Source organism: Anthonomus grandis, chromosome 11 (assembly GCF_022605725.1).
Source record: "Anthonomus grandis grandis chromosome 11, icAntGran1.3, whole genome shotgun sequence".
Classification (NCBI taxonomy): Eukaryota; Metazoa; Arthropoda; class Insecta; order Coleoptera; family Curculionidae; genus Anthonomus; species Anthonomus grandis.
The window spans coordinates 24,905,781-24,929,887 of record NC_065556.1 but is presented as its reverse complement, the minus strand read 5'-3'; the positions used below and the strand labels follow the sequence as shown (position 1 = coordinate 24,929,887).

At 28.1% G+C, this 24,107-nt stretch overlaps 1 protein-coding gene across 1 annotated transcript; it reads right to left on the bottom strand.

The window, feature by feature from the left end:
* Window positions 1–13,959: 13,959 nt before the first annotated feature.
* LOC126742490 (uncharacterized) lies at window positions 13,960–14,618 on the bottom strand. The gene is given in 2 exon segments (XM_050449131.1): window positions 13,960–14,378; window positions 14,381–14,618. Coding segments are annotated over 2 exon segments (657 nt in total).
* Between the last annotated feature and the right edge of the window lie 9,489 nt (window positions 14,619–24,107).

Genomic DNA, 24,107 nt, shown 5'->3' with positions numbered 1-24,107 from the left:
GAAAATGTCAACAAACAAAATTTTTCTCTACTGGAGTACTAAAAATTCGTGAATTTTTAGAGAAGGTCACACGCAGTATTCAGAGAAGATAGATGATTGGGCTGGTATTCTTGGAAATTCTTTTATAGGACCATTATTTATCGAAGAAAATTTAACCGGTGAACTTTACCTTAATCTGCTGGAAGATACAATAGACCCTTTAATAACATCTAGCTTAGAAAATCAATCTGATGCATCGGATAATATGATTTTGCAAGAAAATTTAAGACACTTCAAACAAAATGGAGCTCTACCTCAGTATTTCCTTCCGGTTAGAGAGTTTAAATGATAGATTTCCTAGCAGATGAATTGGTCGACGGGGAGCAATTGAATGGCCACCCATTTTTTTATGGGGGCATTTAAAATCAATTGTTCTTAAAACACAACCTAGTAATTTGGAAGATTTATAAAGAAGAATCACAGCTACGTGTAGAGAAATCTAGGCAGAAGTTTTTCAAAATGTTTTTAAGAGCAGGTTTTACTACTCTTTGGAAAATAATGGACAACATTTTGAACATTTTAAAAATTAAGTTACCTTTTATTATTGCATTACAATAGTTATTACTTAAAAAAATAAATATCTTCACGGTTTTAGTTTGTTTCTTATAAAGTACTAACAAAAAGATAAAGTATGTGGTATCTTTGAAAGGGCAATTAAAATTGAGGTATCACTTGACCCCCCTTTCCATTTAAGATTTTAGAGGTTATGTCCGTCCTCGCCAAAGCTTCTGCAATTTGATTAAAAACTAACCTAAAAAATGTCACCCTCAGAAATAAATTTGACGTGATTTGGAAATTTTTAAATTTTATACAGGGGCAGAAATATAAAGGGTGGTACCTTTTCAAATTGATATCCTATATAGAGCCGCTTGATTCAATTATTGACCTTATCGTTATCGTCAATTTGGTTTGTTCAAAATTCAATTAAAGTAAATTTTATGTTGTTAAAAATTTCAACAAATGTTAAATTAAATATCTATCTCTGTACTGCACTAAAGAGGTAAACCTTAAAATTATATACAATGAGCACATTACACGTATTAGTATAGATTTTCTTCAATTTGTTAAGAGTTTTTTGTTACTAAGATGAAAAACCATTAGATCAAATATAATAAAAGGGCAAACATATTTGATTTTACTAATTATAAATCAATTTTTACACCAAATGACTGCTAAATTAAATTTATGCACATGATGAGGTGCAGGCTTACATCGCTTCATATGTATTTAATTTATATTTGTCTGATAACCTTGCTTGTATTAAAATGTTTGTATTTTGGTTATTTTTTTTAAATGTAGTTACTATATATTCGATAATTATTATATTTTCTTAGCTATGGCTTTCTCTGCACCTCTCTCAACACTATTTTAACGCTTCTAAAGCGAATTTAATCCTTACATATAAAAACAAATAATTCCAAGTAGAAGGTTTCTATCTGGTTACCCCTTTTTCGTTGATCAACTTAGCATATAATTTTATTAAGTCTCCTATTTGTAATCAAAAAGTTTGGATGACAGTGATGATTTCTTCCTGGCATCCTTGGAATTCCTCAAGAATTTGAAAAATATCAAGTTTTTTAGTCAAACGCGTGCATGCTGATAAAAAGACTTAAACGACTAAAAGGAAAGAAAAAATAAGAAATTCTTCGTATAACTAATAAGAATTTATTAAAGAACTTCCCAGAATGGCAAAGGAGATATTTAATATGGCAAAAGGAGTAGAACGGCTGGCCGTAATCAAGGGGCCCCGCTAAGTATACAAATTATCGCGTCCGCCTCATATAAATAATACTCAACTTTTTCCACAAACAATAACAAGAACGGGCGGGGAGATCTAAGAAATCCTCGCATCGGAAATGAGTGACATACGAGCGTCGCTAAACAGCTGAGCAGACAAGATAGCTACGCACGCTATGCCCGATTTACTGTGACAAATGACAGTCTCTGTTGGCGGGCATAAGCGACTGTCTGTGGCACACACGTATATAATGTACGCGAGACCGCCACCGTCGGTATATCTTCTTGTTTTTTGGACCAATTAGTTAAATTAATACTAGGAGTTATTATATTTTGCCGGTTAGATCTGCCTTTCTGATACGCCTGCTTTTTGCTGATGATAATGATGATGGGACGAGGCTCTGGCGCGGAATGATTTTACAGACATACGGTTTCGGTTTTCACTAATTTAGTGGGCTCTAGGTTCTTTAGTTAAATTTAGTTTATCGTGCTTACCATCTCATATGCCTTAGCAGAACTTTCAAAATGGTAATTTTCAACGTTTATTTTTACTTGAGAATAATTAGAGCGTACCGGAAGCGTAGAGTGCATAAAAGAAACTAAAGCAAAAACAGTTTTAAATGAAGAAATTAAATTCCATCAAACTCCAAGTCGGTTGTAGAAAATCTGAACATTTGAGAAAGACACATAAGTAAGGCCGTACAAATACAGAAATCGTCCATAGGAAAATGACACAAGAAAAATAAATATTACTCCCATCAAGTTTAGTTTGATTAGGAAATCACCAAAAACATTACCAACATTAATTAAAAATTATCACAAAATTTGCTCAAAATGTCTGTCGGCTTACTCCAAGCATAAATCAACTCTACGTGCGAAAGATCTGAACGAAGTGTAGTACGCGTAATACGTCTAAAAGACTTTCGTATGCGCTCCACCATATCTTCCTTAGTTGTGAGTGCAAAACGATAATCTTTGGATATAATACTTTCCCACAAGAAAAAATCCAGAGATGTTAAATCCGATGATTTAGGAGACCATCCAATCAGGATAAAGTATAATAATTAGGTATAGAAAAATACATTTTAAAAACTAACTTAACTTTCCAATCCATCTAAAGAAAACAATTTTTTTTCTAGGCTAACGTTTCGAATTATATTTAATTCATCCTCAGAGCTTGGCATTATAGTCAATTGCGTCAATAAAGAAAAAGACATCGCAGGCTTAAACATAGGGACTTTTGAATCACAATAGAAATAATACGTTAAAAAAATAATTACATAAACAAACTGACAGAACTTAACAAACACATAGGCGTGCACTCCCTTGAAATAAAGTGCTTTTTATTTAATAAATAATCGACAATTTAGGCTTTGCTTTAATAATTCCATAAACCGTGATTTTTTTCTGCAGTAAAATACAATTTTCCAGGCATAACTTAAATGGATACGATGCACTTATTATTAAAAAAGCATTTAGATATTGTTCTCTCTTGTAAAATTTCAAAAAATAATATGATTAAATATTTAGTTATTAATTAAAAATTCTCGCTTTTTGACATTTTTAAAATTAAGAAGTTATATTTAAACTGTGTTTATCCTAATAACTCTAAAAAATCCTTTAGTAGTCAAGTTAACTAAATAGTCAAAGTCAGAGAAACTAAATAAATAAAATTTTTTGAATTTATATTGAACGGGTTGAATTAAATTTATAATTAAAAATTCTTATTATGGGTAATATGCCAATGATAAATAGGTACACTTTTTAAGGCATAACTACTATGCGCGGATAATTAAAAATGCCTCATTTATAAGTAGGTATGTGCAAATGTAGATTTTTGGCAATAATATATGATTGAAGGAACCGTCGAATATTATTCCCTTTAAACTATTATCAAAATTAAAAAGGTTGGGGTGGGTTGGGGTTGGGTTGGGTCAATAATAATACAACAAAAAAATTATTTTTTTTCTTTTGTTGACACTGATTAATTTTTGTTTCATGTGTTAATTATGTAAAAATGCCAAAACATTAAGAAAGAAATAACTTTAAGAAAAAAGAGAGAACATACATACCTAAGCCTAATATGGAGAAGTGACACTAAATCCAGCGCTTCAATTCCTATAGAATATTTTCCCATATTGTTAATCAGACTATGGAATGCTGTGAGTGAAAATGTGAGTAACAAGCTTAATTCAGGCTTTGGAGTTACATGGCTTTAGCCTTATGACCCTTTAGAAGCTTTGAAAAGGATTCTTAAGGCATTTCCAGAAAACGAATGATTTAACTATGATTTTATTGGCATTAACATATTTGAAATTAAATTAATTAATATTCCACGACAAAGAAAACAAAATAGCAGTAAATTTTAAAATAAAAAATTGTCGTTTATAGCATTGCTAATTTATAAATTGTTATTTGCTAATTGAGTTGTATATGGGGTGAATACACTCAGGATTTTCATTTTAATACTGCCAATGTTTCGGCCGTTATAAGGCCATCTTCAGGGCGATAAAAAGCGACATTTTGTCAAAAAACATTATACTGCGTTATTTATGACTAAAGCATAATGTTTAAGGATAAAAGGTTTTCACTTTTTATCGCTTTGAGGATGGTCTAATAACGGCGGAAGTGTCCTGAGTTTTATCTGATACTATATCCAACTTATAAATATATGCCAATGCGTTAAATCATAAATAATATACATTAGAATGTCTAATTAAGAAATTACTACAAATACAAAAGCCGTGACAAATCAAAAAAATAAAAGCTTAAAGCTTAGAAGAAAATAAGAGAAAGTCACAACACAGTTCAACAAAATATCGCAAATCAATCACGACTTAAATTAAAAAAACCAGAAATATTCGTTAATTATTTTTACTTTACCGATCCGAAACCAGGATGGAAACTCCTCGTTAGACATCAATAATATTTTCGTCTGGTTTTTATAGTGACTCCGTTGTCGGCACCTTTGATGCCCTCTAGCCGCCCACTGTATCCTAATTGTCACATCATAAACAAATTCCATTCCAAATTGGGTAAATTCGAAACAGAGTTTTTATATCGGCCGTGACCACCTAGTGAACCGCTCCTTTGCCGACAAATTTTCTGTTTCTTTCTTTTTTTTGAGAAGACAGAGCCGAAATTGACATATTTTTCGGAATATTAAAATAAACAAACACTATAACAAAGATGTTTAGCTTCCATATTAGTATTACACAAAAAAAAGAACAAACAGTAGGTCAACGTATAAATTGGAACTTTTCAATCATATCCAAGCCCAAGGCCTAGGGATTTAAATATTTTTAGACTTTTCTATCTGATTTGTCAGAATTTTGGGTTCAGGCTTATCTTAGCAAAATATAACATTTGTACCTAATTACCAATTTTGACTTATTGTTTGTAGTACTTAGTAAAGTTTACAATATTTTGTTAAAATAATTCATGTGCATAAGACAATTACAAAGAAGAAATAAAATAAAGAAAACCGAGGAAAAAAAACAAATTTCAAGCAACGACTCTAATTATTTTGATTGTTCTGTTCATAAATACACCACAGTTGGAATTTGCCCTCACTAACAAAAAATTTTATCATGCAATATCATGCAAAAAACCAACAAAAATATAAGCGTACAAAATATAATACTCAAATTACTTAATATGATTTACTATATTAAGTCAAACGAACAACGACAAAGTGATGGAGATTCATTTTGTGTTATGGTTTACGCACTTAAAAAATGTAATTGGGAATAAAATACTGTTCTTTTCGATTACTATGACTTAAATATATGCCTATTAACAAACAATGCTAAATATATAAAAATGTATTTATTATTAATATGTTAAATTATAACTTTTTTTGGGATAATTTGAATTGCAGCCAAAACCAACTGGTCAATTTTAGAGCCGAAAGGCTGCAAATTAACCAAATTATTATTTTGTGACTTTTATGTTTATATTTGATCAGGTTATGTTAAAAAAATGTTTTAGTTTGAAGAAAATTAAAAAATTCTTAGCCAAAACAGTAATTTATTTCACAAATTTTTAACCATTATTTTAAGTTATAAGACTATAAGTTATATTGCTATCAATATTGTATCGATGTTTCGATTTCTATGGGATCATCCTCAGAACTATATATCGTAGGTCGTCCTCGTTAATAACAATAAATGCAATATCATATTCTTGTACTAATAAAATAGTATATATGTAATTCCTAAATAAATAATATAAGCAAACAACAAAAAAAACAATAATATAGAAAAAAAGGCATAACACCAAGTATACAATAACTATAAAAACTATATTTTCATGGTTAAAGTTTGGTTTAATTGTCTAAAAAACAAAAAAATATGACACAAGTGAGACCGACAATTTTATGGTTATATTTTATATTTTAAATAAGTAAAAATAAATATTTAATGTTATACTTAGCTTAAATAGGCTACTATTTATTATCCAGAGGCATAACGAGTAATTTATTGGTTTTCTGCTAAAAAAATGGTGCCAAATTAAACTTGATTAATACACATACCATAAAATATACCAATTTATTTATTAATTTTGCTGAAAAAAAAATTTTAAATTGATAATAATTTATCTGATTTTTTTTTTTAATTTTAGTCTTTTTTTCTAAAACAGTTTAAATATTAGGTCAAATAACATTGATAATTTCTTATAATGATAAAATAGCAAGTGTAACTTGAAATAAAAAAGCGGTTAAAAAGTTTAAAAATTACAAATATTATGGCTTAGAAACAGCAGATCTTGTAGTTAAAAATAAAGTCCTTCTTAGCCAAAAAATACAAAATAGCATATCAATGAAACATCATAATTTTCAAGCTTTATTTTAAATGAAACTCTAATAAATATGTCTTAAAATGTTACTAAAAAGAATTAAATTATGAGTTATATAGGCATTTGTTCTCTATAACTAAAAACCAGATTATTCTGCAGGTTAAAAAAATTCACTATACATATTTTAAATTATATATTTTTTTTATATAAATAACTAACTATTCCGTCCCTGTAGACTGTTTTATACTTCCAATTTGGCCGTTTACTTCTAACCCGATGTTTAAATTCTCGACGGCACTCTAATTAGGATTTTTATTAGGATATACATGCATGTTTTGTCAATTTTATATTGCCCATTAAAGGTGATAAAAGCTTCTGATTCTTTACGATCATATTTTTTTCATACGATATCTTGTAAGATATGCACGCAATAAAAACAAGTTTCTTTTTTTCAGATTTTATTAATCGTCGTTACAATTACATGGATAATTTATTTCCTGAAAGTCATTACGTTTGTTCTCTTCTTGAGACGTTAAGAAATCATAATTACATACTTATGTACCTAATAAAGCACTCCTAGATTTTCTTCAGATAAGAGTTATCTTCTCATCGTTCTTGTAATGAGGTAAAAAAAACAAAAGAGGCTAATTTCCTTGTTCATTCAAATAATGTAAACAGAAGAAAATCTGCATGAGATGATACATGAATAATTTCATTACAAAATATGAACTCCAAATTTAGATGTTATGAATAAAGTATTTTATGTTGAACGGAATAAATGTGAATAAATATAGTAGTCATTTTATATAGATAGCAGAAAGTTCTCGTTACTGAATGAGTCCTAAATAATAGTGGAATAATTTGGACTAATTTTTTTTAATTGCAAATTTGCACAGTATCTATGTATCTCTCGAATTATCGAAATCTATTAAAGCTACTATCTAAATATATAATTTTTATGGTAAGTCCTAATTTTTTATTAATATCATATTAGGCAAGATTTTAAGATTGTGTAATAAAAAAAGTTTGTAGTAATAATTATTTTTAATTCACATCCTTTTTGGTTATATGGATCAAGTTATATCTAGTTCGATCTTGTTCGATTTGTGTCTAATTTTTAGAATACTTTTGTCTTATGTATAATTATTTACTATATGTATAATGCTAATGGAACATTCCATTAATAGTTTTAAAAATTTATTTGTAATTATAATAATTTTACAAATATTCCTTAATTACGATAAATATAGCTAAAAACCCTATGAAAGTTTAAAGGTTTTGTATATTGTTTCTATATACAGGTTGTCCGGAAAAAGTATGCGTTTTGGTTATCATGAATAAATAGTCTTATACATATATAACTACTGTCCAAAACGAAACACCGTGGCTGTAATAAATTTGCGTTAGCATGGAAGCAAAGATCAAGAAAAAGTTTAAAAGCATCTCCTGAAAAATGACAAAAAATTAGTTACGCCACTTCGTGATATTGACGACGAAATATCCATAACGCACACATATTGGCTGAAGAGAATCCTAGGGCCACAGTTGAGGCACGTCATCAAGTGGACAGGTGTTGTGGATAACTTTCTTTTAGGATCTGTCATTTTACCAGGTAATTTGACTGGTGAATTTTTTCTGTTGTTTCTACAAGACATACTGCCCGATTTGCTTGATGATTTGCCTCTAAATTTAAGACAAAATCTTTGGTTTCAACTCGATGGTGCTCTGGCTCATTTTGCCATAAATGTTAGAAACTATTTACATCAAGTATTTTCTAATCGCTGGATTGGTAGGGGTCGAGATGCACCTGTTCCGTAGCCACCTCGTTCGCCCGACCTTACACCTTTGGATTTTTCAGCCTGGGGATGTATGAAAGACTTTGTGTATATGGTTCCGATTTTAAACGAGGATCATTTAAGGGAATGAATCCTTGCAGCTGGAAAGTATTTCAGGTTGAAACCAAATATTTTTCAAAGCCTTAAAATAATTTAGGGTAAATATTTTATGATTTTATTATAATAAGTAATTTAGTATTAATTTAGAAAAAATAATTTATGTTTATTTTGTTAACTTGTTAAAATGTATCTAGATTTTAAAATTAAGATATCTGATAAACAGATTATCAGGCCGACATTTACTAAGAATACTTTTTTTACAAGAAATGATTGGATAATTAGAATTTTTTACTAGAACTTTATTATACAGGGGTACAAAAGAGTTTTGGTATTTTTAACACATGCAATATACCGCAGGTGGCGCCCTCTGCAAGGTATAGCAAATCCGTGAACGGATTTCAATTTCTCGTTCCAAAAAACCCCCTCACACCAAATTTTAATTTAATATCTTATGAAACACTCGACTTGTTTAAAAAAAACGATTCTATATTTATCAATTTGACGCCCTGTATATTGAATACCGAGCGCCCATTTAAAAAATAACATAACGAAAGTCGCATTATTTTGGTCCACCACATATAGAGTGGCGGATTGGCCTCCTTTTTCCGGACACCCTGTATATTTTAATAATGTGCCAGGCATTCAGCTCTGTTGATATTTCTGGCATATCTGGATATTATTAACATAAAACAACAATTATAGGGTTTCCTAATATAACGTAAATATTAAGCTTTAATTAAATATTTTTTTTTATTAAAGTAATACTCGTTGACAATTTTAAAGAATTATTGATTAACAGACATTTTAATTTAATTTTATAAATTTATCTTAATTTAAGCCTATTCTTATAAAATAAGAAAAAAAAATTATAGTTAATGATTAGGCAATGCATATTATAATATTGGTTTTTTGCACTTACATTTTTTTACAGATTTTGACTAAGAAGGGATTTTGAAAATAAATACAAAATTAAATATTAAAACAACATTAAAAATTTTATCAGTAACTAAAGTAGTATAATTGTGATTATAAAAGTGATTTTCTTTAAAATTATTGAAATAGAAGAAAATTTAGATATAAAAAAAATCTTATAAAAAAAAAATTATTATATTGTATATTTTGATTTTTAAAATATATTTGTTATAGGAAATGAATGAACACAATATATTAAAAAAAATTATAAGAAAGTCAATAAAAACTTGGATTTTAACTTATTTCAATATTAACTATGAATATTATAAGTATTTCAGTGATTTTAATAAAGAATTCAGAGCAGAAATTTAAGTTTTTAACACCCATGTTCATTAATGTCTTTATTTAGAAAGATTTTAATATATAAAAATAGATAAAAATAAATTAAATTTTAAATTAAAAAAATTAAAATGGAAGAAAATCTCACTAAATTTAAGACCTTTATTTAAAAATTTCGACCTTTTAGGACCAATTTCTCCATTCAAGGACAAGGATAAGAAAAAACCTTAATTTTTCTTTAAATTGTGTGATTAATTTTATATATTTTAATTAAAGATGTTTATAAAGATATTTATAATAGCACTTTAATATAGAATTAAAAAAAAAATAATTAAAACGGAAATTTAAGCCATTAGTATCAAAAAAATTAATTTTTAATAATATTTTAATTTAAAGAGCTTTTAAATTATCAATGCAGATTAATTTTTAAAACAATATTTAAAAATAAAAATAAACAATTTTATAAAAGTTATTGAAATTATAGGACAAATTAAACAAGTTAAATCTTAAGATAGTTTAATATTAATTTTGTATATTTGGTTCACATTTTCATTAAAACAATGTTTACAAAATTAATAAAAAATTATCAAAATTTAATAAAACGAAAAATATGAATATAAGACAAATTACTCGTATAAATAAATTAAAATTAACAGTATTCTTTAAACAAAATAACTTAACTTATAAATGTTATGAACATTGTCACGATTTTTATAGCGAATTAAAAAAAAATTAAAATTGGGTTCTACGTAACCACTTATCGGTTCTATAGGTCTCTAGAGCGCATTAGAAAACAATAAATAAAATAATTGGCAAACATTATTTTTTACACAAATAATTTGAATTTAAGTACTAGATTTTATATGTAAATCAATATGATTTTTAAAATTAAAAACGTTACTGTTAACGAATATGGGGGATATTCTGCAAATATTAAAACAAATATTGTACTTAAATCTACAAATGTACATGTGTAGCCAACATATGCCAGAGCTGTTTTGAGCAATCTGTATAAGTTTAGAAGATTCTTTGCGTTATTTGACTATTAAAACAGGTTAAAATAAAAACAAAACTTCTATTTATATTCAGACTAAGCAGCAAATTTAATTTCCTTTCTTTAAATAGTGAACAAAGAAATATAATAAAATAATAAAAACAAAAAATAATGCATTCCAAGTCACTTGCTATGATAAATGATGCACAATAAAACAACCTAGTTAAATAAAGTTATTAAGGTCTAATTATAAAGCCTCCTACTTTATTATTCTTCAATTTATTCAGCGACTAAATACCCGTTATTATATATTTAAATAAAAAAATCAATTTCCATATAAATTGCGAAAACGACCGTACGGAGATTTAACCGCTTAATACACCTAATATTTATTTTAGCAACAATTTATTCCTTAAAGTAAACCGCCCATGAAATTTTAATATGATTTTTTAATGGAAGCCATACGTACAGGGTGGCCATCGGGATAAAAAGAAACGTCATAATAATAAACCGATTAAATGGAAGGAAGTAATTTATATTTAATATGGCATTGCGCAATATATTTTCCAATGATTCTTTCATTATAATATCTTTTGCGTTGTTAATGGGTACCGCCACGAGTAACACTATGATGCCATTAAAACATCAAAAGATTTAATAAGTTAATTAAAAACGCTTCACCAATTTACCTTATGGGCTCCACATTCGCCACACCTAATCTGGGTGACTAGTATAAACGGTAACCTACAGTGGCGTAACTATGATAAGGATGTCCAATATAAATAATAAGAATAATAGAATTAAGATAGTCGATGTAGTAGTAGCAGATCACTTGTTAATTTATTTAGAATTTAAATTCCAGAACGTCGTAAATAATTTGGAGGAGCAATTTTCATGTGGATCTATTAAAAGCTACGTGGATTACGAAGTATAATAAAATTGTTAATTAAATTTAGATTAAAATTAATTTGGAAGAACCAAAGTAAAAAAAGGCAAGCAAGAGGTTAAAAAAGGTAAGTAAATTTTTTTATACTTGTAATTTAATTTTACTTCATTTACCTTGATAATTTATTTAATGATATCTTGATTTAACTAACGAAACGTTGGTTCAAATTAAGTATTTTTACTAAATAAATAGGTTTTTAATTTTTTTCAAATTCAATATTCAAAATATAGTTATATATATAGTTATTATAGGTTTAGTATTATAGTTATTATAGGTATAATACCGAAAAGAAAAAACAAGCTCAGAGTTTGATAGACAAAACTTCAGCTCCTACGTATATAAAAAATCTATTATACCTCAAGTTCATATTTCTTCTAAATACGCGAAGAGGTCCATTTTCTTTTTTTTTCCGTAAAAATGGAGCCTGTGAGCATGTGAGCAAGTGCAAAATTTAGGTACCAGATTTATTTACGACCTAAATAGAAAAACTAGAATTACCCCATATCTTCGAAGGTCTAATTGCCTAAATATGAATATTCGGCACAAGCTTTCTTTGTATTCTTTAGGTTTTAAAATTACTAAACATAAAGGGCATTGATATATTTATGATAAATTGCAATTTAGAAGGGATATTCATACTTTGAATCTATGGCAAAGAGGTACACTCTGACAGTACACAAACATCGCCAAAAACTCTTTAAAAGATCACTCTCCTGTATATTGCCCAAATTATTTTATACTTTAATTTATAATATTTCAAACAATCACTCTTTGATTTTCACTAATTGGTATTGCCATGGCACTCTTTCTAGATGAATCTACTAATTTATTTTCCTCCTTTAGCCCCACGGTACTTAGATGTATTTTTTTTTTCATTCCGTACAATTTTTTAATATTATGGTCTATAGTGACTGGTAAATAGAACATGTGGTACCTGTCTGATTATGGTTTTGAAATCATGTTATAATGTTTATTAAAGTACATATATGTATCTAGTGGAAAAAGCAGCTGAACGCCAAGTTCCATTACGTAAACAAAATATTTATTTAAGTTATAGTTAAATTAAGTATTCAGTACTTTTGTGTAAAAGCAACTGAATTCTGTAGGGCCCATTGTTCAACCAAGAAAATACTAAGTTATGTAAATATTGTAATTAATTTGTTTGTAATTTGCAAGTACTAGGCTAAATGTAAAAAAATTGCAACCTTGCAAGGTGGTTCTGAAAAAACAAAGCTCATATCTCCTCATAACTTCGTGTTTTCTCCTTATAATTTCACTACAATTTAATCCTCACTATTTTGAAGTTGCATGTTTTTGTCCTGTTTTCGACTTCCTAAAACCAATGATACTTTCTTATATGTCTCACCATTTTGAGGCAAATATAGGATTAAAAAAAAATCTTCAGACATTTTATTAATTTTTTTCAAAAATCTACTTAGAAGGACTAAGTAGATTTTTTTTATCATTCATATTGATCCGATTTAAATAAATGAAAAAAAGATAATATTTTTTTACATAAATGCATCTCAGGAATATTCGTAGGTTATGCGTATTGCTCAGAACAACACTGGAATATTTTGCTTATTTTATATATAAAATTTAGGCGAAATTTGCTAAAGATATTTTTTAGATATATAAATGAAATTAAAAAGAAATGTAATTATAAAAACTTAAATATAGAATCTGTAAGTAATTTAGATAGTAAATATAGTATATTAATAGTATATTATCACTATTATCAATGTTATGATCATTAATGTCAAAACGTTATTAAAAATTTTCTTGCTTATATAAGATTATTTTTTAATTTTTTTATTAATACAAAATTGTAAATTTCTATTTATTAAATTTTTTAATTTTTTTTTTTAAATTTTATAAGCGTTTATTTTATTTTACTAACATAGATTACAAATCAACATAAATAACCTAGAAAACATGTGGCACAACATGCTGAAAACATCACACTTGTTGATATTTCGCAAATTCAGTGGAACGCAATGTCTAACGAATTTATTGTATTGTATAAATTAAAATAATTTTATATTTTTATTTACAAATGTAGCACATTTTTCATAAATAAATATACAATAATATTAATGGTAAATATAATAATTCAGATTATCATTATGTTTAATTTATTCTATGTTACTCTAAAAAAATAATTAGGTTGCAATTAAAGATGTAAAATTACCGATAATATTACGGTAATATTGGTAATTTATTAAAAAAACCGCTTTTTAACTATTACTAGTTTTTTTAATTCAAAACTGTAAAAACATTAGGAAACACAAAAAAACGAGTCAGAATGACCTACCTAATAAAGTGGATAATGGTAAACCATCCTCATCATCCCCAACCTCTTCATCTGATTCTTTTTTCTCCTTGGTTAATTCAGTCAAGTCTATAATTTCGAAACCGAGATCTTCTTTTTCAATTTCTTCCTCAGAATCCTCAATAGCTTTTTCTCTTCTTGAATGATCTTCGTTTAGTAAATTATAATTATGGGCAATATAGGTTAGTTTTCCGGCTCTTTTCACGGTAAGCCTGTTTATTCTTCTTTGCCGATGAATAAATCCATAAGTACTAAATGTTCTTTCGGTTGCGGCTGTTGACGATGGTAAATTTAAAATGTCTACAGCCAATCTACTTATTTTAGAACTGGAGCAAATTCCTGCCCACCAAACATGCCCAGACATACATTTTTCGCTGGAAATATTTTATTACCACCTCTAATTTCTTACTGTGCAAGTGCTTCCATAATGAGACCTACTTCTGAAGAATATTTTGGATGACGCCTTGCAATTTCATAGATGAACTCCGTCGCAACAAAATTTTCAGCTTTAATTAAATTGTTGCCACGTTGGTTTGGTTCTAATAGGTAGGCAGCAAGATGAACGGATTTTAAACATTTATTTTCTCGTTTTTCAAGAATTGAACATATTTTCTGAGATTCCAACATAGTAACGAATAAATTTGATACTTTGTCACGTAGTATAGATCTTATTTCAAATAAGCAGATAAACACTTTTGAGATTGTTGGCCCGTTGGCTTCAAAAAACATTTTTTACTTAGAGATCTGGTCGGCTGGAACAAGTCATAAGTTGCTTTTATTTGTAACCAAAATTCATTTAATTTTGAAGAAGTCTTACTGTAATTGTTGAAAGAACATCAGAAATATCTGAATTATCATCAACTGCTAAACTTTTCAATGAATGTTTAGTGTCCAAAGAGCTTTTTAAACAAGAAACAAAGGAACCTCATCTTATTTTCACCGGTAATTTTAAAGAGATGTATCGGCCCGTTTTGTTTAACTGGATTTTTTCAAACCTTCCATGTAAAATCTGCGAATTTTTTAAAATTAGCAAAATGGTCTAATTTCAAGAAGTCTTCAACCAGAAGGTTTAGACCGTGACAAATACAACCATAATTAGTTATGTAATTGTACTTGCTGCTAACTATGTCACGAGCCTTTTTTATGTTAGCTTCGTTGTCGGTGAAAATAGCCAAAAAATTTGAAGCTCCCAATTCTCCCAATACTTTTTCAATTTCTGAGGCCAAAAATGTTGCTAAATGTCTGTTATCTTCGGTATGGATTAATTTATAAAATACCGGAAGAGGTGTATTAATAAAAAAATTAGATATAGAATCATTTCTATAGAGTGAAAAAAAAACCCCAATATTACCAATGTTACCGGTCTTGCAGTAATATTACTAAAATTATCGGTAATGTTACTACGGTAATATTACCCTTTATATCACTAGTTGCAATACTACTGTTAAGGGACTGAATAAGATAAATCCACTATAATACTGAAGGCATCTGAAAAATTGAAAATTTTTAAGTTTGTAAAGCGGTTCTGATTGAGGGTTAAGGCAAATAGAAATGGTTTTTAAGTAAAAATTTAAGTAAAAAAAATCAGCTACTTTTATAGAAATCACTAGAGCTAGACAACTTAAGGGACATATTTATTACAAATCTATTAATTGTTTACTTGAGTAAATACTAGAAATTTCTATGATAAAAAAAATAGAGAATAAACTAATTTAATGTGAAAAATAACAGTATATTTTATATTATAGGATATATTTAATATTAAAGGCTAACAACAGGAAAGATTTTAAAGGGATACAAAGGGATACAAAGCAGTATTAAGAATATGATTTTGAGTCAAAGGAAAATTTGTAAAATAAAGAGAAACCCATGGAAGTTAAATGTCACGTATTTGTTTAACCAGTGAAGATATATCCTATAAATAACTCTAATAATAATCTAATAATTTTGCTATAAAACTCTGTTAAATGTCCACAATTTTACTATTAATAATTTCAAAACTCATGAATACTAGAACAATTGGTGGAATGAAGTTAAAGGGGATTTAGTTTTTTATATTTACTAAATTTTTATTAATCATTTGGAAAAGTACTATCAAGACGATTTGCCAGTAATATTTTGGAGTGAACTACTGTAAAATTCAGTTAAAAGTAATAAATCTGTAACACAAAATTATCTAGAACCGAAGCACACCCTAATAGAGTGCGATGATGTCCATAGCTTGATAGAGAGAAAACAAAAAATTCGACAAGCCAGAAAAGAACCAACCATGACACATGAAATATTTAAAAACTATGGTAATAAAATTCTCATGCGGTACAAAAGCATAAGATCTAGTCGTTGTACCACTAATCCCACTGTCAATAACCTAAAAGAACTAAAATATTCTCCTGAAACTACTATAGAATATAAAATTAACTTTTCCGATCAAATTCAAGATTTACCACAAAGGTCCAAAGAAATTAATAATTCTGATTACGTAATTAAAGTTTGTTCCAGGAACAACTTGAAATATCTAGTCAAAAACTCACCGAGTTTTATTGTTTTTTACACTTAAACAAAACTAATTAATACAATTAATTTAGTTTATGAATTACCACCAAAGTTTAAGTTGCATACGTACCTAATTAGATTAAGGTTCAATTTTTGAAAATATTTTTTTGCACTTTTTTTAATATTAAAAAATGACCAAATTCGTAGCTCTTAAAAAAAATTAGGTTGAGAGTTATTAGGAGTAATCATAGATAGGTTCTGTTTTTAAGCACGACTTAGATTTGCGGTTTCTTGTCCCTGTAAGCTCTTGTAGGTTTCTGTAAATTTTAATAAATTACAATTGCAGTTTATCTATTGCATCTTATTTAAATGCTTTTATTAGACAAATAATTATTATCAATATGTGGTTCAATAAGTAATATCTAATATCTACCACATTACTTTAAAAACTAATGTAATTTTTTTGTGAATATTGCTGTCTAATTAATCTGATTTTCAGCAGAGAAAAGGTGTCAAAATACGATGTATTGTGCATAGGCCATCAATATGCAAAATTTCTTAATAAAGTCAATAAAGCAATAAAAGTATATAAAATTATATTAAGATTTAAAAGAATGAAAAGAGTAAAATCAATTAAAAAACAGACAATGTCTTGTGGCATTAGAAATATTATAATTAGAATTCAAAAAAATAATAATTATTAAATAATTAATTAGATATATCAAAAAGTCTTTATTATGAACGTTTTTTTACTTTATTTTTTACCTAAAGTATTTGCCTACGTCACTGTATTGTCGTCAGCCATGTCGGATTTCGTCGTTTTGTTACTTCCCCGAAGAGAAAAGTAGATCGCACCAAATGGCTGGAAGGGACAAGAATTAACGAAGTTCAGGAAAAGGGATAACGCGACAACTAACCCTAATGAGATTAGGGTTATTGATTACCCTTATATACCTTTTTTTTTGGTTTAGGAGAGCCAGGAAGTTATTTGTCGGGTAATTTCGATCGTATTACCCTCAGGACGAATCAGGGTGCAGGTTTATTTTTTTGAAGCTTGAAGTATTGGGATAATAAATTGGATTAATTACTATAATTACTATAAATGAATTAAAGCGGAGTAGAGAGATTTATTTCTTGCGTAAGGTTTCTAGGTAATTGGAGTCGTGTTAAGATATTCCTGTATCCTAAATAGTTCTTAGGTGCTTTTTTATTAAAATTATTCCTTCATATTCTCACAGGTTTTATTAGGGCTTTATATGAAACTGAAGATTTTCTATACAAATTTCTTTAGTAAAAATAATGTCTCCTAAATATTGAAGGTGTGTGCTTATTAAAATACATACAAACAGTTACATTTATAAGACAAATGAAAATAAAATCCAAGTTTAATAATAATATTAATAATCTTTGTCGTTTTACATAAAAAACAATATAGAAAACAAATAAGAAATAGGTGGCGCCATTGGATTTAACCCTTTTCCATGTAATCACCACATCTGTACCAGAATACATGAATAAGTCTCAAAAAAATAGCGAATATAAAGTATTTTAAGAGAAGTCAAGTATAACAAATATTAACAAAAAATATTTACAAAAAAAAACTTACTCATTTTTACTAAGAGTGGGATACAACATTAGGGGAATGGCGAACAATCTTTGGAATAGACTGGTTTTGTATTTAGGTATGCGAAAGTCAAATCAGGAGCGAGTTTCACTGAGCAGTTTAATGAGGTCTTTATTCATTTTAAGAGCTACATTTATATAATATTCTTAAAAAAAAAATAATGAAGTTGCGTATCGTTATGGTAGAATAAAAATCACTGATAGAACATACACATACACGCGTTGAAAACAATTAAGGAAGTAACTTTAAAAAAAAACTACAGGAGCTCAATTAAACCAACAAATTTTAATTTTTCACATAGAACATGATATCGAAAAATGTCAAAAGCTTTGCTAAAGTCAAGTAATACGAAAAGTAATATAAAATGTATTTAGGCCTTTATTGCTAGTAACTTTACCAAGTTCTGCAGTCGTGCTACGATTGGCTTAAAAACCTGACTGTATTGATACTTAGTTGCCTAAACAGTCATGGTATTTATGTAAGAACTAACTTAGTTGAATTTAATAATATTTTCCAAAACTTTTGAAGCTCTTAGTAAGATTATTGGTCTTAAGTCAGAAAGGTCGGCTAATGTTGGCATATTTTATTGACTACATTTTAAAGGCATTTATTAATTATGAATATAAAAAGATATAAATTCTGTGATCGTAATTATATTAGAAATAGTGCATCTGCCCTTCATGAAGCCATGCTGTCAACTATTTATATGCACTAGTAATAGAGAATAAAGGTCAAATATGATAACTCGATAGTATTTTTCACTATGAGTTGTACATTACATAAAAATTATTTTGTGTACCCATTGAATAATTATCGATCAAGCAATGAGTAATTTTTTTCAAGTAATTTTTCAGTCATTTCTTGGTGATATACTAGAATTACTATAATAAATAATAAATCTTCGAAAGTGAAACTTTTGGTATTCTGTTCTTATTGTTTGATGGTCATGTCAAGAAGAAATACAGAAAGTGTGTTTGTTTCTCTTATCATTCATTTAACATGTAGATAAAAATAGATCATCATCAACAATAATATGAATCTATTCATCATTCATAATTGGTATGTGATGGTATTCTAGCACTGCAATTTTTCCTATCATAACACGTGCTTTTATTAGCAATTTTCTTAAAAACTCTTATCTCAACTTTATTTACTAAAAGTGTTTTTTTATAAATTTATTGAAAGTCGTTATTAATATAACTAGAGTCACTAAGAAACTATAAGTCAATTATAATCAATTTAAGAGAAAACTAAGTAAGTTGCGCAATAATTTTTTTTTAGTTAATGATCCTAAATTACTTTATGAAACTTAACTTAATATAAACCTTATACGTATCATTTCTTGTGCAAATAATTATTAAATTTTTTAATATCCATGGAGCGTGGGTGATTTAGTGTTTCGTAAATTACCAGCCTGCTTACAAAATTGATTATCTCTAATTGGTAGACACTATATAATTATTGTTGTTTAGATATAAGCTCAGCTCCATTTCAGTGAAAAAGGTAATTTAAATTAGGATAATTATCTGTAACTAGTAATGTATTATGCATATGTTAAATTGAGTTCTTGGTGAATGCTTGCATGTCATAAGTAATTTACAGCATAGTAGGTAATGGACCACAATATTCGTTTCTAATACAATTTTGCCATTTTTGATTTGAGAATTATAGAACTAATTTTTTACTACGTCAAATGGATGTATGATAGAAAACTTTTCGTTCTTTGTTTAATGTAGACGTTGCAGATAGTTGTTTTTGATTCATGATCAGGCCCTCTCTTTTTACCAATAAATTGACTATATTTAAAATTGTATAATATTTTATTCGACGGTCTTTACCATGTCTCGTGTCGCAGATGTTGGTGCAGTAAGTAGGATTTCGATAACTCATATCTTCTTCTTCTCCTCATGAATATTTTAATGCAAATAATCTTTTTTTGCTTGCAAATTCTATTAAACCTTATTTTGGAAAAAAAGTATTACATTATAAAAATGACGAATGAAGTTTTTTTTTCGGGTTGCATATAATATACCTACTATACAATATAATCGTGAAACAACGATGGTGGCAGCTGGGCACAGACAAAAGGTGTCTTAATAATTATACATGCCCCTCAGACCCCACACCTTGTTCACGCCCAGGGAATCAAGGTACTGAAGAGCGGACCTCCGCTTTCCCTCCACAGGGCGTTATTTTATTATATTACCTATCCTATACCTCTTCATTCTGCTTGTCATAAACATTGTGTTTGGGATGGGGTTTTTCGCACGTTTTTTTTATTTGTTACCGGATATTACGAAATTTTCACCAATGGTTATTATAGAGTGTTTCAATTTAGACCTAGATAGTTTCAAAATATAGAAGTTTAAACGTTGCTTTTGTAATATTTTGAGTAAATTGAAAAAATTAATCAATATTAAAAGATTTTTAAATTGAAGCAATCTAAGTTAAATATCTACGACCTACAACCATCAGACCTTAAGATATTTACAGTTTTGTAGAATATAATAAAAACGTAAATTATATTTTAACAACATTGATATTCTTTTATTTCTTTTGGTATATCCTGAACCAGATTTGCTCATTTGGATTGTTGTCGATTTATGAGTCCCATGACTACCACAGATTCTCCTTCGTCTTAAGGGGAGTCATCAGTCAAGAAAACGTCAATAAGTATTTAGTAAACAACCGAAACTTACAACAATATTACATGTGAAAGAATATGAATTGTCAATTATCAAACGTCATGAATGTCAACTGTCAATCTTATTACAGATCTCGTCGTGGCATTTATATTTTGATACACCCCTCTATGAGCGTGTTTATCTAAGCTCTATTGGTATTTTTTCCTATAAAAGTGTCATATTTCAAATATCAACGGTCATATCAACGTACAAAAATAAAACTATTAGCTGTCCTTAATAAACTATATATATGAGTAATTAAAACAAATTAATAGACTATAGTGTCAAAATATATCAAACGTCACTAATGACGATATCAATTATCAAAAAAAACGGTCTCAATTATCAAACGTCATTAGTGACATTTGACAACATGTCCTGTAATTAATGAATCTTTATTAAATAAGAGCTCTTGACTTTTGTTTATTTTTCTCATTTTCTTCTTATTTTTTTGCTCAGTTCTTTAGGATAAGCTAAGGATATCTTCTGCTTAGTTTGAAGCAGTTTTTAATGAAAAATGATAGAGTAAGCATACTAGAAGAGACTCCACCTGCCCAAGAACTCTTGAAGATCTCTCGCTATCAAGTTCTTTTATTGGACTTACTTAGGTAGTAATCATAGTGATATGATGCAACAGTTTAGTGTTGTCAAGTTATGACTTTTTTTTCACCATCTATATGCTCTGGTTTGTCCTTAATCAATAACTTTCTTTTATACTCCATCACCTCTGATTCTTAATTAATTTTCGTTTTATCATTCTGAGTGGTATTGGAAAGTCAGCTTTTGGGGAAATTGATAGACCCGGATGAGCGTAGGAAAACTTTATCTTATATATGTGAAAGAATTATATCAGAGTTAACCAAGACAACCTTGGAATCAATTCAACTTGTAAGAACCAGGAAGTAAACGAAAACGAACAAACGATACTCCTGCAATTGTATGCCAATGAACTGAAAATAATTAAAAAAATTAGAGGAGTACATCTTGAACAAAAAAACATGAGCTGATCAAAGACCTCGTTCTAATCAATCTAGGCAATATCATATTTTTGAATTTTATTTATTATACTTAATCCTTCTGAAATAAAATATGTAGTAAGCAATAGCATAAATGTTAGCTATAGTATTTTTTGCAAATAAAGACTCATTCATTTATTCCTCTTCAAAACAGATACAGAGAGTCTGCGAAAAAACATTCACCTGCTAGAATTGAACCCGCTATTTTGGCTCTTTCTATCTGATAAATTCGTTATATCTTCTCAATTTTGCTCCCTTAAATTCAATTTTTTGTTTGAGTTGATCCCTGTAGTCTATTAAATTTTAGAGCATCAACACTATTAAAATTTCCTCGTAAGATCCGTGGTTTTTCCATAGATTTCCTTTAACAGATTTTTTTTAAGGTATTCTCTAATAGTATGAGTTTTTGCACTCATTTCGTCCATGTTTTTGATCAAACGTCATTTCCAAGCCAATTTCTTATTATATTATTATTACGATGTTACCTTTTTTACGGCTTCTGATTTGGTCCGTAAATACCTTTATTTATTTTTATGAAAAACAAGAGACAAAGACAAAAGCGAAATTCTACTGTTAATTTAAAAATGTCTACTTAAAAAGACCCCATACACCGAACCTTTCCACCAATTCAAGATAGTTAGCATGCTATTATAACCCCGCCATATATAAATTACCCCTGTCTATAAGTAATACTCAAACTCCTTACCATTAAGTAAGTATACGGCCATTGGCATCGATCCTCCCACCCATCGCGGATATTACTATGTAAATTTCATATTCGAGAAAATCGTGCAACTTGATTTCGGTCAGAATTTACAAATGGACGGTAATTATTCTTCGAATAAACCATTTTACATATAAAATGGATTTGGATTATTTATTTGGTCGAGTCGGTTAAGTCCAGTGGCGTATAAGACAATCTATAGTATAAATAACAGAATTTTTCTTTACTTCAAAATGTACAATTTTGCATGTCTATTTTATGTTCCTTAATTTGCACAGCTCTTTCTCTTTTCGTGTTTTATCCCTGTAATTTGTGTTTCTAGATACTAGTGTTGCTGCTCTACTTTTCATCTAATTGCTAACTCAGATTTATTTTGATGATGTCTTTTTAGGTTTTTTTTGTAATAAAATGATACTTTTTTGCTATATGTATCATTATTAAATTAAAATCTGCGTTTATCAAAATTCTTAAAAAACTACGTTAAAAATACAAGTAGACGCAATCTAGGAGTAATTAGTTAAACCAATATTAATTAAAAAGAAAAAATCATGTTGATTCAAATGGTGCTGTTCCAAAGATTGCATTCCATATATTAACAGTATTGTCCCATTTGCAATATGTTGGACTGGGAAAGAACATTTGAAAAACATATATTTAGTAAGATTTTTTCCACCTATTCAATTTTTCCTATATTACTCTTAACTAAATCAGTATAAAGAAATGTTAGAGCTTTAATATGAGTTATTATTTTAATAGGGAAGAAATAGGCAATATTTGCAGTAGAGTGGTAGATAAAGATAAAATGAAAATCCTAGACTTATTTAATAATTAGTCTTTATAATTCTCAACATGTTTCGAACACAACGGTGTCCATCATCAGAGGATAGAAAGTTTAAAATTGGTATCAGTTATATTATGCCCGCCAGGGTTTGAGTCCATGTCAAGAAAACTTTTATTTATTATTATTTTTTTTTTAGTTTTTAATATTCTTATTTACAAATACAAATACGAATTCTTTATTTCTTTTTTACAGCCTATTTTAACATTATAAGGTTTGTCAATAAGAAAAGAAAAAGTGGACAAAATCCTAGATGTCACATTCATAATATGAATTAAATTTAAAAGTAGCAAAAATCGACGAAAAAACCGCATATAAAGATAAACAAAAATACATCTAAGAAACCGACAAAAAAGTATGCATGATCTGGGCACTGTCCTCGTTAAATTTGTTTTAAAGGATTATTAAAACATGTTTTAAATTCGTTTATGCTATAAAAACATAAATTGATGAGGAATTATTTAATTTCTTTTTTTAAGACTTTTTGCGGTTAATTCTTTAGACATTTCCGGCAACATATTATAAAGGCTCAGACCGCTATATAGTGCAGATTTTTTGTAATACTTGTGTTTGTGTAAATAAAAATATTGACCGTATCTAGTTAAATACGTAAACATATATATCTTGATATTTTATCTAGTTTTCTTTATTATTATGGATGTATATTAACAAGATATAAAGATAAACTCCACATACATTTTAATTTTTCCATGGCCAGGCTAAAATTCAAAATTTTA